This window comes from Falco peregrinus, chromosome 2, assembly GCF_023634155.1.
Source record: "Falco peregrinus isolate bFalPer1 chromosome 2, bFalPer1.pri, whole genome shotgun sequence".
NCBI classification, from domain to species: Eukaryota; Metazoa; Chordata; class Aves; order Falconiformes; family Falconidae; genus Falco; species Falco peregrinus.
In genome coordinates, this window is record NC_073722.1 from 26,683,681 (window position 1) to 26,699,192 (window position 15,512).

The following is a 15,512-nucleotide window of genomic DNA, read 5'->3' on the forward strand; positions in this document are numbered from 1 at the left end:
CCCTTTGAAATGGCATCCAGCCGATCTTCTAGGTACCTTATTATTCCCTTACACAAGGTTTACATCTTGCCTATTTTGGCTTTAAGTAATGGCTCTATGACTGTGTAAAAGGTTCTGCTAAAGAAAAGGTAAACAGTGAGGGAGAAGCACAGGGGTTTGTCCCTCTCAGGCCATGAGATGCTGATTGCCTCACACTCAGTCATAGTAGAAACATTCCAAGTAGGGCAACAGACCATCCAGATGCAAAACTAGCCACAACCTGACAGCATTTTTGCAACCTCAGGAACCCAAAGAGTCACTGTACCTTAAATGCAAAGTAACTGCAATCATGAAAACATCACATAGTATCTATTTCTAATAGTATCTTTTGTATGTAATTAGAATAAAGTGACAGGGAAAAAAAATCTCATAATACATATAAAATCCCACAAAAGTTAATACTGTAGGGAAAAACATTATTAAAAAGCTACTTACTATCACAGAAATCTTGACTGATATCTTGCTACTTCACCAGCCACTGTACTGATACCTTTTTAAAAATCACAGTTTATAGACTGTGAAAGATACACAATCTAATATGAAATTTTCCTTCACATTCTTACCTTTCAAGTTCTTTTGGTTTAAACTTCCACCAAGTGTCTGGTTCTCGAAACATGACTTTATATTTGAACTGCTGAGCCTGAATAAAACAGATTAAAAAACAGAACAAGCCATTTCACCCATTTCATATTTCTATGAAAAAGCACACCTATATAGCCTGCTTCTTTTAATGCTGGTGGGGTTTTTTTATTTTTCATAACCAATTAAACATTGAAGTAACATACTTCCGTTCAGTGTTTCGTTTGTGATTATATAAATGGAGATTTTTAAAAACATGTATGTTTTTGTATTTACTGTAAAATTAATGTGTGCCATGATCACAGAAAAAAAGTCACTGTGTCATCCCTTTAAATGTTCGGCATTCTTGACTCAGAGAAGGTAGAACATCTCCTCTTCCCAAGTACAGTACGCATGTGCCTCTTTTCTCAAGACAGAGAAAAGCTCACTGCTTACATTCAGAGCTAACCAGATGCGAGCCAGTTCCAAAACAAGCAACTCAGTTCCATTAACACAGCTACTGTGGACAGCCTTCCTGCCACATGGGGAACTTGACAGGGTTGCAAGTAGCTGGTCCTTATATGGTCCAGTCTCATCATGACAGAAAAGGAGCCCGAAGTCTAATCAGGAGAAACACTGTGAGTACCGTGCCATTTCTCTCCATTCCTGTTTTCAGGAAAAATTCTTACCACCTTACCAAACCCTGCACTTCCTGGAAGAACTTTTATTGTATCTTTATTTCAGTATACAGCAAAATCAAAAATTAAATTGTGAAAGAACTGTTAATCTGACAATTGTTAATAAATGCAAGAATAATAAAATAAAAAAAATATTAATAAAAATTATCTGTGTTAAGACCCACTGTTCAGTATCCATTACCACATGCAGCACATGTAGAGCATCTGCAGTTCTACGTACGACACACTGATTTATTTCTATACTATGGTAGGAGAAATTCCAGATGTACTTTATAATATTACTTCCAAAATATTATTAAATATTATTTCTGTTAATCAAACAATGCAACTCTATAAGCATAAAAAATACTAAAACTACCAACCAAAATGGCGAATGATCAACAGCAAAGTAAGAGCTAGAGTCTAAAAGTGCTGATGCCCATTTCAAAACTATTAAGCTAGAAGCTGAGAAGCTCCAGAAAACTGAAGTATGAGAAATCTGTAACAGTTCACCAAGTTCTTTCAATCATTGAATGTAACTTCTGAAGTTAAGCATGGATTGCATTTACTTAGTACTAAATAAAAGCAGATCACTTTTAGTCACTAAATAAAAGCACTACACTACTAAAATAAAATAGTGCAGGTGTATTATATTGATTACATCACTTCAATAAAATTTAAGTAAATCTGCATAACTTCAAGCAAGCTAGAAACATTTGATAACTCTAGCCCTCCAGCTGGTCAGCTGGTATCTGTCTCTGTCATATTTAGGATGAAATTAAGACTGAGTTTTCAAGTTTCATGGAGCATCAAGCATCACTCTTATTAATTAGTGCTGATTATATTTTAACAGTAGCTTATAATTTGACTGATCATATAAAAGAGGAACATAATTCAGTTTCCCCAACGATATTTATTTTTGCTCCCAAGTGCAAAGCACTTGGCTTTATCAGTTGGAAATTAGGCCAGGTCAATACTCAAGGAGTGCACAGAATATGACACTGGGTAATATGATTCCATGTACTGTTTTGGGTTTTTTTTAATCTTCAGACTTCCTGGTGGAATAACAGCTAGACTGAGAAAGACAATCTCATTTTAAAACATATGTTGCTGCCATGCTGGTCAATAATCCCTTTTACATTGATCAAATTGTAATACTAACCAAAGAAACATAAGGCTTCATCTCCCATGCTTGTATGTTTGTGTTGTCTATTATTATAGGAGAGATTCTCATTTCAAATGCTTCTTTGGCTGAAAGACACACATGTACAAAAGAATGTGATGTAGTTAATTTCATTATAATAGGGTGGAAACATAACATTTATACTAATTCTCTAAATTTGTAGTATTTTTTAAAGTAGACAGTCCATAATGATTAACCACTGTGTAAAGAACTCTTGCCACAGCTTGATCTGTTTTGAGGCCCTCTTTTTATTTTAGAAATCCCAACCACCCCCCGGTAAAGCTACTGAGATATGGCATTAATTCTTTTGAATTAACGTATGTATGATAGTCAAGGAATGAAAATGCAAATGTAAAATGCACCAAGATGACTAATCAATCAGTAAATTAAACTACAAAAAAAAAAGCTACATGATCACCTTAAAGTGGACTTCTTTGTTGCATACAAAATTCTTGGCTTTATAACAGTCTTAAGATTAGTCCACTCTGTAAACTGCATAAAATATGAAAAATCAAAATAATTATTGTAATTTAAATACACAGTAATGAAAAGTTTAGAATCACTAGCTTTGAGATGCAGCACCATGTTTCTGTAGATATGTTACAATGCATCTGAACAATCAAAGTTATTGTTGAATCACACATTTGTTATTAACACATTTCTCCACTGGTTCAAAATTTGACAGTAGAAAAGTGATCATGGTTCAAATTCAGCAACTAAAAGCTTAAAAAAAAAAGTTGTGCTATGGTGAGCTTAACAGAAGTCACTATCAAAAAATACACCGATTATGGAAAGGGAAAAAAAATATTATTGTTTTCCTCCTATAATTTTGTTTTAAATTTGCCAACAATTTAGTGCTCAAGAGAAAAAAAAATAACCAAGAGCAGGAAAATATCTGTGTAAGTATTATTTGTATCAACATCCTTGTTACTTATCACATATGCATATATAATGGCTCATCTCAAAAGAAAAATTTCTGGGAGATGGTATAGATTACCACTCCAGAAATGGGACACAACCCAAAATACATACCATGACAAAATCTGAAGACAAGGACACTGGGATTTTTAATTGCAAAATACACAATGGACAGATGACTTCTGAGTTTGTGCTCATACTCTTTTTACACACATGTATTAAAAAATACTTCTATGATGGGATAAATGCTTGTCCTGTGACACAGGCATTACAAGACAGGCAGCCTTTTAAACAGCACACAAGCATTGAACTGTAAATAAGCAAGCTAATCCCTTATTTATTTCTCACCTCGCTTCCTGTTCCAGTCATGCGCTTCCCCTAAGCAATCAGGATCATAATGGTATTGTCCATGTTTATAGAAGTAATCATCAGTACTAAGAATGATTCCGCCTGGGTTATCCTCAAGCAACGCTCTGTGAAAGATCAAGAAGTACATAGTTTTTTCGCCCATTCTCCCCAGCCCTGATACCTGCTACCATACAAAAATGCATTTAGACTCTGGCACAAAACCATGACTATTTGGAATGGAAGCAGAAAATTTAGGTAAAGGAAAAAATATCACCCTCCAGGGAAAGATGATCTATAGTAATTTCCCTCCTTTTCCAAAGGCTGAGGATATCTAGGGGAAAGAGCTGACAGAAGTTCCCTACAAGTCTCATTTCAGAACAAGGGAGGTATTTCTCCATCTACATCTAGTGACATACTTTCACACTGACAAATACACATACGGTCTTAACTGCACCAAATATTTCAAGTGCCAGTCAAAGGAGTCTATGTTCAATCTAGGCTTTTGGAGAGTTGGAAAAGAAACCAAAAACTCAACCCAAGCCACTCCATGTGTACTACTTACACAAAAGAATTCCAACAGTAGAAGGGGAATTTCTGCCTACAAAGTAACTGACATAGCTCTACCCACTCCGTTGGAAGGAAACACCCAAAATGAGCAGGGACTGGAAGAACACAGCACACCTAATACTACTGCAGTGATCCTCTGCTGACATAAACCCCTTCAGTCAGGAACAGAAGTTAAAGCTAACCCCTCCTATTTCAATTTCCACTAGAGGTCGAAGAGGTGCAAGCAACTCAGGCCTCTGCAATTATTGTTACTCATCATGCTGCATGTACCACATAGCTGGTAATTAGGGTGTAAGCACAACTATTTACACATGTCAGAAAATTGCCTCTGCCTGCACTAAATCCTTTACACAATTAAGCAATTTCTTTTAGAAGCTCACAATATAGATGTTCTACCTTGCCAAATATGATTTTCCTGATCCTGGAACACCTCTGAGAAGAACAAGTACTTGACCTATAAGGTGCATCTTTTTTCTCATCATGTGACAAACAGGTGGCTGCTGTGCTTGCAAGAGGTTCAATTTTGAGTTTCTATCTTGATTTCCCCATACCTTCAGAGAAGGGTTGCTATCCCAGGCATTTGAAACCACTGGAGAGGAAAAACAAAGTCCTCTTTCCAATGTCCTATAGTCTGAAACACGTCTCCACTGCCCTGGACTGACAGCCACAGGAGTTACAAAACTGTGACTTCCACTGGATGGATAAAACACAGGAGCCATGAGATTCCAGTGTTGTTGAGGCTGACATGACAGTGTAGAAAAATTTAAGTTACAACCCTGCTGAGTTTGCTGAAAATCTGAAGGTTTTGATGTTTTGAAACTGGATGTTTCAGGAGAGACATACACCTCCGGTGGAGAACTGCTCTGGTGACTGTTAAAAGCAGTCACTATCACTTCATGCTGTTCCATGCACCCTGAATTAGGATTTCCAGTGGCAGTTACTCCCAGTTCCAGAGGTTTTTGTGAAGACTGACCAGAAGCAGCAGTCACACTTTTTTGATCCAAAACAGTATCTTGTGTCTGATCAGGACTTCCATATGATACTTCTCCATTCAATTGTTTATAGACTTTTGAAGCTACACCATGCTGAACTTGTATTTCTGAAAAATCAGAATCTTCCAAGATCTGTGCAGAAGTGTCTGATGCAGCTGGTGAGCTTGTCTGGACACTCAGCTGACTCACTGGTGGCTGAGAGCAGCAGAAGTTTTCTGAAACCTCATTATTTGTCCCTGTTTGCTGTGGAAAAAGTAGGGCATTGCAACCTGAATCAGATTTTTCCCACTCAGGAAATTGATTAAAGCCATCGTGTTCCACAGAGTGCTTATGTACTATTTGGTCATTTGTAGGATTAGGCAATTCATCACTCGAGCTGTATCTCTGAAAGGCATTTTCTATTAAGGAATCCAGTTCTTCAGTCAGCTGCACATCAGGTGACAGGACCTTTTCTATTGCTTCTTCAGAATTATTTTGTTCTCCAGTACTTTCCCCCATTGTTTCATTTCCAACAGATCTTTGCTGATTAACGAGAGCTAGCGATGATGCTACTGAATCAAAACCCAAGGTTTTTGAAGATGCTACTCCTTTGGCATGAGTGGACAGCTCTAGCAGATAATCCATAGCGTTTTCTACTGTTGAATAAGGTAAAAAGAATAAAGCATGGACAACTGAACAAACACAAGCTGATAAATACTCGTTAATGTAAAAAAAAATGCGTTTACATCACAACTAGCGAAACAACCAAAAGACAGTTCACCAATTCATCTTTTAACGCACCTGCAACTCCTTTGATCTGTTTCTCATCAGAAGTAAAGGCAGAACTCAATACAAACATATTGCAAAATAATAACCTAATAAGCATAAAAATTACTAAGGAAACAAGTGTCTAAAAATTATTACATATAACTGGAAAAAATACCAGAACTGGGTGTTTAAATGGATACTTATTTCTAACCAATCTCATATAGGTGAAATAGTGTAAAATGAACTGAAAAAGTCTGCTACTGAGGACTAAAGAGATAAAAGTATGCAAAATACATGCATTATGGCTAGGTCCAATTGAAAATGTCGTATCTAATATAGCCAGAAAAATGCAGTATCTGTATTAATTCTTTGTAAAGCCACTAAATGGAGTATAGGTTGCCTGCGATCAACATGAACAAAATGAAGACTTGGCACAAGTACCATCTGAGGCCTAAAACTAAGCTTCTGTTTTCCTAAAAGACAGTGTAGCAGGAAGCCTAAGTCCAATTCTTTCTGCACATGTTAAATAAAATCTTCCTTGTCCTTCCATCTTCCCTGCTATATGACAGCAATTTATTACTACTCATATGAAAAGATGCTAATCTTTCAAATTTTAAACTACTGTTAATAGTACATAATAATGAACTCAGTGTGTTTACTGAATTCTCCAGTAACCTTCTACATAAATCTGTTACTTTGATAAATATAAATCTTATTGAGTTCAAAGCACGAATCAGCAATTCCATCAATTTCAATTTTAAAAGGAACAACAATCACAGAAACATGAGAGCTATTACATTATAAACTCCATACAATTTAAGGTAAAAACGGCAATAACAGCAGTCCTTTTAATGGCTACCTAGCTTTCATACATATTAAAAAAATGCCAAACTCTGCCCTCTTTGCAAACATTCTTAGAAAAATCTCAGCTAATTACACCTGATCATATAAACACAGATTGATTAAAATGCTCTATATGTGACTTATTCCCCTGCTAAATAACTCCTCGGATGTTTCTATCCAGCATCTCATCCATTACTTTTATTACAAGCAAATGAACTTATATACAGAACTTTAAAACTACAAAAGCATAGGAAGGACCGGGCACAGACATGAGAACAGTCCACCAGGAGAGGTAGATAGGTAGTTTGGCAGAATACAGGGGAAGAAACATAGTCCTAGCAAGGCTACAGAGAATTCAACATGACAAACACAATTTATCCTACAAAAACTAATCCTCAGTGGAGATGACAAGATTACAGAGCAAAACAGAAAGTAAAACAAAAGCTCAACTCAAGTATTTAAGGAATTACTGATACGTATTATTGATACACCAGAAGGCTGCACTGCCATTCAGCGAGACCTGGGCAGGGTAGAGAGGAGCCTAATGAAGTTCAACAGGGGCGAGTGTAAGGTCCTTCATCTAGGAAGGAATAACCCCATGTGCCAGTACAGGCTAGGGATTGACCTGCTGGAAGGCAGTTCTGCAGAGAAGGACCTGGGAGTTCTGGGGGACAGCAAGTTGCCCATGAGCCAGCAGTGTGCCCTGGTGGCCAAGGAGGCCAGTGGGGTCCTGGGGGGCATTAGGAGGAGCATGGCCAGCAGGTCGAGGGAGGTGATTCTGCCCCTCTGCTCTGCCCTGGTGAGGCCACACCTGGAGTGCTGTATCCAGTTCTCAGCTCCCCAGTCCAACAGAGACAGGGAATGGCTGGAGAGGGTCCAGCAGAAGACTATGAAGATGATCAGGGGACTGGAACATCTCCCTGGTGAGGAAAGGCTGAGACTGCTGGGCCTGTGTAGTTTAGAGAAGGGAAGACTGAGAGGGGATCTTACCAGTGCATACAAATATCTTAAGGGTGAATGTCAGGATGATGGGGCCAGGCTCTTTTCAGTGGTGCCCAGGGGCAATGGGCACAAACTGCAGCAACAGAAGTTCCATCTGAGTAGAGGAAGAACTTCTTTACTTTGAAGGTGACAGAACACTGGAACAGGCTGCCCAGAGAAGGTGTGGAGTCTCCTTCTCTGGAGACATCCAAAACCCACCTGGATGCAACTGTGCAACCTGCTTTAGGAGAATGTGCTTTAGCAGGGGGCTGGACTAGATGATCTCCAGAGGTCCCTTCCAACCCTGACTATGCTGTAATTCTGTGAAAAGCAAATTTTGCCAGGACCAGTGTCCATTATCTTAAAAAATTGTGATCTAGAACATAAAATACCCCTCCTGCAGAACAGTTAACACATCTAGGAGATACAGACACTAATCACAAAAAAAAGATTCTCACAACTCTACCGCTGCCTGCTCTGTGTCACTGAATAAGCCACTTAAACTGTACCTCCATTTATGGAGCACAGTGCTACTGCAAATTACCAGCCTCACCAAAACACTGTCAAACCTGAAGAATCTTGCATGGAAAGAGCTATAAAATTTCAAAATATTATGACTCACCTACTCATTAAAAGCTCAACTCACAAATATGCTTGCAACACCCACACCAACTTTTCTGGAGTCACCCTAGTTAAAAGCTGTCTGCGCATGGAACACAACTGTAATGCCAACTGTACCTTATTTACCTTTAAAATCACATTCAGACAGAACCATATAAACCACACTGGGATCTAGGTCAGAAAACATTTCCGACATGCTGTTGAAGAGCTCTTCCTTATTGACACTATGCACTGCTTGTGACACTGAGTGGCTAGAGTCCCCTTGGGATACAGCAACAGCAGTTCTGTCAGAACTGCCAATCTTCCGAGAAGGACTTCCACCAGTTTTCCTTTTCCGTGGCATTTTGTTTTCTAAAAATCAGCTTGCTTTTTGTTTGAGTTTGTTGACATGAGGCTGAGACCACCAAGCTCAGAAATCACAAAAACCCTCTTGTAACCGGGCTGCACATAACAGAAATAGCAGACCTGGGAAAAAAAGAGAACAGAGAAATTTTCGTAAAATACACAGTCACATTTCCACATCTCCTATTTAGATAGCTAAAAAGATCAAAAAAAATACATAAGCATCCAGGAAAACATTTTCTAGAAGGCTGCCTTTCTTCTTTTTAAATGGCTGAGAGCTAAATAGCAGCCTTATTTCCCAACTAACTAGATACTGAATCTGTGTCTGGAAGAGAGAACAAATAAAATGGAGTTTAAAAGAAAAATCCAGAAAAGTAAAGGAATCAATGCAAGGCTGCCAGTTCACAAATACTCCTCTGCTAACACCTACTGATGACCAGTTAACATTATGGAACACTTATATTTTTAAAATTCAGATTTCTTTCTCCTCTTATATAAGTACTGGAAAATAGACATCTCCAAATCTTCCAGAAGTTCTTCATGACTTTCCCACCCCCATGATTTTTTTCAAGAATAAACAGCTGGGGTTCTTCAACATTCAAACACTGGCACAGGTTGCTCAGAGAAGCTGTGGAGTTTCCAACCATGCAGATTCTCAAAACCTGACTGAACATGACTCTGAACAGCCTGTTTCAGGTGACCCTGCTTGAGTAGGTGAGTTGAACCACATGACTTCCGAAAGTGTGTTCCGACCTCAGCATATGTGGGGATTTTTTTAATTGTTAAAAACACCTTACAGCTTTAAGCACCATTAAACAGGAAAAGACTTCTGTCCACCACCCCCACCTTCTGCCATAAAGCCTTTGAATACATCTAGTTAAAACATTATGGAATCTGTAACAACTGCAATTACTGCATTAATCTTGTATAGAAAAGGAAAGTAATTATTAATTGAAGTACAAGCACAGAGTATGGCATGGTCTCACTTTTTTCTTTATATCAAATAACACAAAAGCTCTGTTGTGTTCTAGTGATGCTCATAATAAACTAATTTATAATTTTTACAAATAATAATTCAGAGGACTAGCAAACCCTGCTAACGCTCAGAATCTGGTTAATTACAGCACAGAGTCACTATGTAGCGATAAAGTTACTGTGTAGGTCATAAAATACTATATAAAGATTATTTTGCCAGTGATGACCAATTCAACTTGTGCAGATAAATCAACAGCAACACTTCCAAGTTCACTTAGTTCTTCCCTCCTTGTATCACTGGCACAAAAATGATGATGCCAGATCAGACAGCACTTCTCCATTATTCTCTAGCGACCTCGTCCAGCAACGACGAAAAGTATCGTTTAGAAGAGGGTGGACTGCTACGTTCCCAAGTCATAGATATTTACCTAAGAAGAACAGACAATTCCAGGATCCCAGAAGTTCCTACCATATGTATATAGACCTTAAACAGACAAATGAGACAGAAGTCTGAACAATGAAGTAGTAAAGGAAGTCTGAAATGTGCAAGGAAAACAGAACACAGGAAAAGGAAGAGGTCAACTTCCAAAAACAAAGGAGAAATGACAGTGGAACATGCTAGTTAGCTAGGCTGAGCTGGGACAATTGCAGCTGTTTTTTCCATTATACTTTTTTTGGTTCACCTCTCTGATTAGACATCCTTACACCATTCTTCACTGTCACAAAAGAAGTATTCAAGCAAAAAAATTTTTAAAAAATTATAGCAAGTCACATTTTCCAAACTTGAATTTCTAATTGATTCATCCTCCAGCCAGAAAAGAAAGGTTGAGACTTCACTTCACACAATGTGTCAGTGCTAAAAAATGCGATTGTTCCTCAACTAAAACAAATTCAGTGACAAAAAAAAATTCCTGCAAGGAAGGTATTCATGCACCTTGACATTACTGAGCACCAAGAGACTTTAAGCAGAACACTCCAAGTGTTGTCAATGTTTTAATCCAGCTCTCTTACAACAATCAATCCCGTAAGGACCTCCTGCTGAAAACACATGCTCTGTAGCTGTGATTTTAACAATCAATTGCCTTACACTGGGAAGGTCATATGTTATAGTGAAGTATTTCCTGCATTAGCCTGTGTATCCCACTGTATATTAGGATACTTTAACGACCTAGTGAAGCCACACACTTGTGTGTCTGCATGAATCTCAGTCAGTGAATTTACAGTACATTGCTTCAGGATTATTGAGGCCTAAACTGCTTGTTGCAATTAATCACAAAAGGAAAAAGAAGGCAGAAGAGAAAAAGACATCAGTCACCTCAGAACTTACACACAGGTCAAAACCTTGGTGACTCCTGCTACATCCATGTGTGCTACGGCAATGCACAGATCCACATTTTGTTCCATCTTTCCAACTAAAGCTTTAGTAAAATTGTAGAAACTGTTAAACCTACCAAAAACATAGGTCAGCATTGCCCAGGATTTCATTTAAACAAGGTATTTACTATGGCCAGTGTTGTAGACAGATATTTTCACAGAATCTCCTTTATCTATCACAATATTTTCAATGAAACTCCAGGACAGATTCCTGGGCGGTATCTTCCGTTGATATTACCAAGCACAATGGAAGTATACAAAAATAGATGCCTGCACACATACAAAGCAAACTGTACTGTATTACATAAGAGAAAACACTGACACGCTCAACTGAAAGGAGTAATTTTCACTTGCTTTTAGGAGCATGCCTTGAACTTTACCGGCGATTTTATCTAGGGACTTGCCTTTTCAGGTATTCAAGTTTCTCTTTTTGAAAATCAGTTTACTGTGAAAGAGGAAATAATTTTGACTAGCCAGACCTGCACACCAGCTATATTCATTGGCTCTGGACAACATAAATTAATCAGTCTGTAGTTTGCTGTGGATGAGGGTTGTTCCCCCCGCCCCCCAGATGAAAATGGAGTTGTAATAACATAATGATTTATAAGAGCAGCGCTGTGCTGAACACACTGAAAGGGAATTCTAGACAATTAGCCAGAGGCTGCAATATACTCGGAGGTTCACTAGTGAGTTCTGGGTACTGCCGTTCGACACACATGCAATTAAGAGCCAACAGCTGTTTCATTTCAGCACTGATGAAAAACAATACTCCTGTGGCAGTCTCAACTTCACCTTTAAAAACAATGCAAAACAAAATCCATGAGCACCTCCTGACTCATAATTCTTCAGAAATACACATCTCCAGACATTAAGGATCTCCTCCCAATGTAATTCAACTGCCACATACAAGCACATGTACAAAAATCTGCCCGCATGAAAACTACCTTCCAAATTAAGCAATCTTACAAATAAAAGAGATATTAAGCTACCAGCATTCTCTACAAAATAAGATAATTTTCAAACCCTACCAACCTAGAAAAGAAAAAGCAGACTTGTCAGATCAGGGTACTTTAATGTCATCATCTTTCTAGCTGACCAGACTTTATTCCTGATAGATTATGAGCCTCAGATGTTGCCTGTTTCTGTACTGCTACCCCTAAGAAGCTGGATACATGCATCACAGACATTCTGCAGGCAGAGATCAGCATCCATTACAGGCAAGCCAGTCTTTACAGAAGGCTTTACAGAAACAGGCAGGCACTGACAAAATCAACCTAATATAACACATTTTTCTTTTCTGTTTGACAGACAGAACAATGAAGTGTAGAGAAGTGGCCGACCTGGCACAGCAAGAGGATGGACCAAGACCTCAAGTTTCAATCCCAGCTTCTTACTAACAATATTCAAAACTTTCCTTTCCAGTGAAAGGAAAACCAATTGTTTCATAAACTAGTTGTAAGACTATGTTTATAATTCCCTAGCAGAAAGAAACATGACCAATGTTTCTAATAAATGCAAAGTGTCCGTCAATTATACAGATGAGGAAAAATATGCAAGTTCCCACCCACTCACCCTCAACTTTTGAACTCTTATACCTAAAGTGATAAACTAACTGAGGCAGCATTACAGGCTTAGGAAAATATACATGAAAATTTTTCCATAAATCATGGAGTGAATTTACATCACTGTACTTACTGCAAAGGAATTCCCTTGCAGACACCTTTCCAAAAGGTTCCATTTTATTTTCATTAATACAACTGTCCGTAGAATAAATTAATCCAACATAGCAGGAATGTAATGGTCATCCTGGTCAGACTCCTCAACATTAAGGGGAAAAAGTGTAAATAAAAAACCCCTCCAGGCTCTAACACAGGCAAAGCAAACTGTAACTTTAAATGTAACTTGAACATAATTGTAAGTTGTCTTTAGAAAAATTCGAAGTGTACTCTTTCATATGACACAATCTAAAGAATTCAAAAAATACAAACGATCCAAACAAAAAACCACAGGGGAAAAAAAAAATCCCCTAGACCCTCAAAACTAAATCTGCTGGTTTTAATAAGATTTCATTTATGTTAGGAAATAGCTGCTAACATAGACTTGTCATACATAAGCCATCATATTGCTAACCACTACTGTTATATCAGCAAATTTGCTGTGAAAAATTATCCTAGAACTCTGAAGAACTAAAAAAACAAATGCATTTTCTAAAATTAAGCTAAAAGGCATAAGTCACGTTTATGCTGAAGCTACATCAAATTTGTCCAGCTAAACATCTTATTTTCCAAAGCTAGAAACTCCCCCCTGGTTTCTAAGAACTGCTATATACTGTTGTATTTTTACAAGAACAGACAAAACCAAAAGCTAACAGACAAAGATAAAACAGTATCAGGCACCATCTTACTGTTCTAACATTTCTGGAAAAACAGTAAGTCTCAGGCTTGAGACATCCATTGCTGTTTCATTTTCAGCGTAACATGAAAATGTATATGCAGTTTCTGAATAAACATCTAATGAAGGCCTGTCACATCTCCTACATCTTTTACACTAGGGTGTCTTCTTAGAAACCACACATGGTAGCTTGGCATTTTCAAGATGCATCAAAATTCTCGAGTAGAGTGGACTGACTGCAAGTCCTATTACACATATGAACTCAAGCATAGGAAGAGAAGGAAACAGGTAGTATTCAAGAAGAGACAGAACACAGAATAAAGGAAGAAATAAAGGAAGAAATATTCTAAACTTTTTAAGTGAGTTAGTTGATATTGAGGTCAGCAACAAAGCTCTTCAAATCAGAGCTACTGCACTGGGAAACAATCAGCAGTAAACATAATTTTCCAAAGTCCTTATGAGAACTTATTTTTTAAGCAAACAGACCAGAAACATATTCTAACTACAATTCAAGGTTTACTAAAAGCATTCAGCAGCACAGGAATTCCTGGCTGAACTGTGATCAAGTTCAAATGACAAATAAGTTAATAAACATTACTTCTTTTCCTTCTTTAAGGACAAAGGAAGTCTCCAGCCTTGACACAATGTAACATTCAACCAATATCACCAAAGCTGCCTGATTTATATGTATTCTCAGATTCCTCTGATCAATTTAAAGAAGTTAATGCCATAGATACAGAAGAGGTTGGTTTAAGGGTTGGGGTTTTTTTATTTTGGTTGGGGTTTGGAATTTTTAAACATATTTTTAATTTCAAACTACATAAAATATTTAGAATATAATGTTCATTTGAATCTTCTGGCTTTTAAAACACACACACACACATATACTGACATGCTGGAGAGACTGGGAAAAAAAGCACCTGTATTTGTAATTCAAATAAAATAGTAATGGCATAGAACTTACATTTTCAGCTTCACCGAGTTGCCCCGCAATGGGTGCCTTCTCATCTTTCCGAAACCACCACTGATGGCACATCTATTAAAGATATGCTGTTAAAAAATACAACACACTCTTCTGTCAGGAAACCATATTTTCAAACATACAAATCAGATGTCAGCAGAAGTGGATGCTCCCTCCTGACAAAGAAATGATCAGAACACAAATTAAAATTGATGTTTTACACCACACAACTTTAAGCAAGTTTTAACACCGAGTAATACACATAATTGGTTTTAGTACATTAAGTACAGCTGACATTTTACTGACAAAGTACCCAACACGCCAAGTTGAGCTCAAATGTAAGTTTTCCTGAGGATAAGAATACCTACTTGATTTCAACTACTGATTTCTCATCCAAAAAAGCTGACTTACATCAGGTAAAGAAATAACATAATGGCAGCAAAATTAGTTAGGAATAAAAGTAAGCTTCCTCACTTGTCATCCCACTTGGTTCTTCACCACAGTTCTTAACCATCTTGAAAAGGTCTACATATCCATGCTGGTCAAGAAAAGATTCGTTCCATCACGTGGGGAATTAGGCAAATAAAACCTGGTACATCAAAATCAGAATATGTTACTTACACCACTAATTTGCAATGTCTTACTGATGCTAAAAAACTGCAGTGCTGTTCACTGAAGTGGCTACTAACTCCTAATCCACTGCATACATACCAAAGAAGTTAGGTCTATTCAAAGCCTGACTTAATTCTAATGTACGTACTAGTCTAGAGCTCACTTTCCTGAAAACAGTCTTGTGCTTTGAATCCTGTTAAAATAAACTGGGGGGAAAAAATCCAAACCCACATACATATGTGGGCATACACACCTAAATCAGGTAAAGAACTTGGAACAAATATTCTGTAGCACTCCTAACATGGCACGTTGATGGCTCAATTACTTCATAGCAGTCCTCACAAGAGACTGAGAAACCAGTCTCCTACTTTTCATCTAACCTC

The 15,512-nt window shown here is 37.7% G+C and overlaps 1 protein-coding gene across 6 annotated transcripts in view; it reads right to left on the bottom strand.

Annotated features, from left to right (window-relative positions):
- Positions 1 to 15,512, bottom strand: part of N4BP2 (NEDD4 binding protein 2) — a 44,033-nt gene that overhangs the window by 21,470 nt on the left and 7,051 nt on the right. For 2 of the 6 annotated variants that reach the window (XM_055796973.1, XM_005243194.4), the window contains exons 2-8: positions 14,992 to 15,106; positions 14,521 to 14,693; positions 8,601 to 8,939; positions 4,687 to 5,917; positions 3,724 to 3,848; positions 2,437 to 2,525; positions 603 to 679 (exon numbers count right to left, since the gene is read on the bottom strand). In XM_055796973.1, the coding sequence (XP_055652948.1) occupies positions 603 to 679; positions 2,437 to 2,525; positions 3,724 to 3,848; positions 4,687 to 5,917; positions 8,601 to 8,817 (1,739 nt within the window). In that variant the 5' untranslated portion in view covers positions 8,818 to 8,939; positions 14,521 to 14,693; positions 14,992 to 15,106. Of the gene's footprint in view, positions 1 to 602; positions 680 to 2,436; positions 2,526 to 3,723; positions 3,849 to 4,686; positions 5,918 to 8,600; positions 8,940 to 10,219; positions 10,276 to 14,520; positions 14,694 to 14,991; positions 15,107 to 15,512 lie in introns of all 6 variants that reach the window. The other 4 variants (XM_055796974.1, XM_055796976.1, XM_055796975.1 and 1 more) reach the window with 4 other exon arrangements.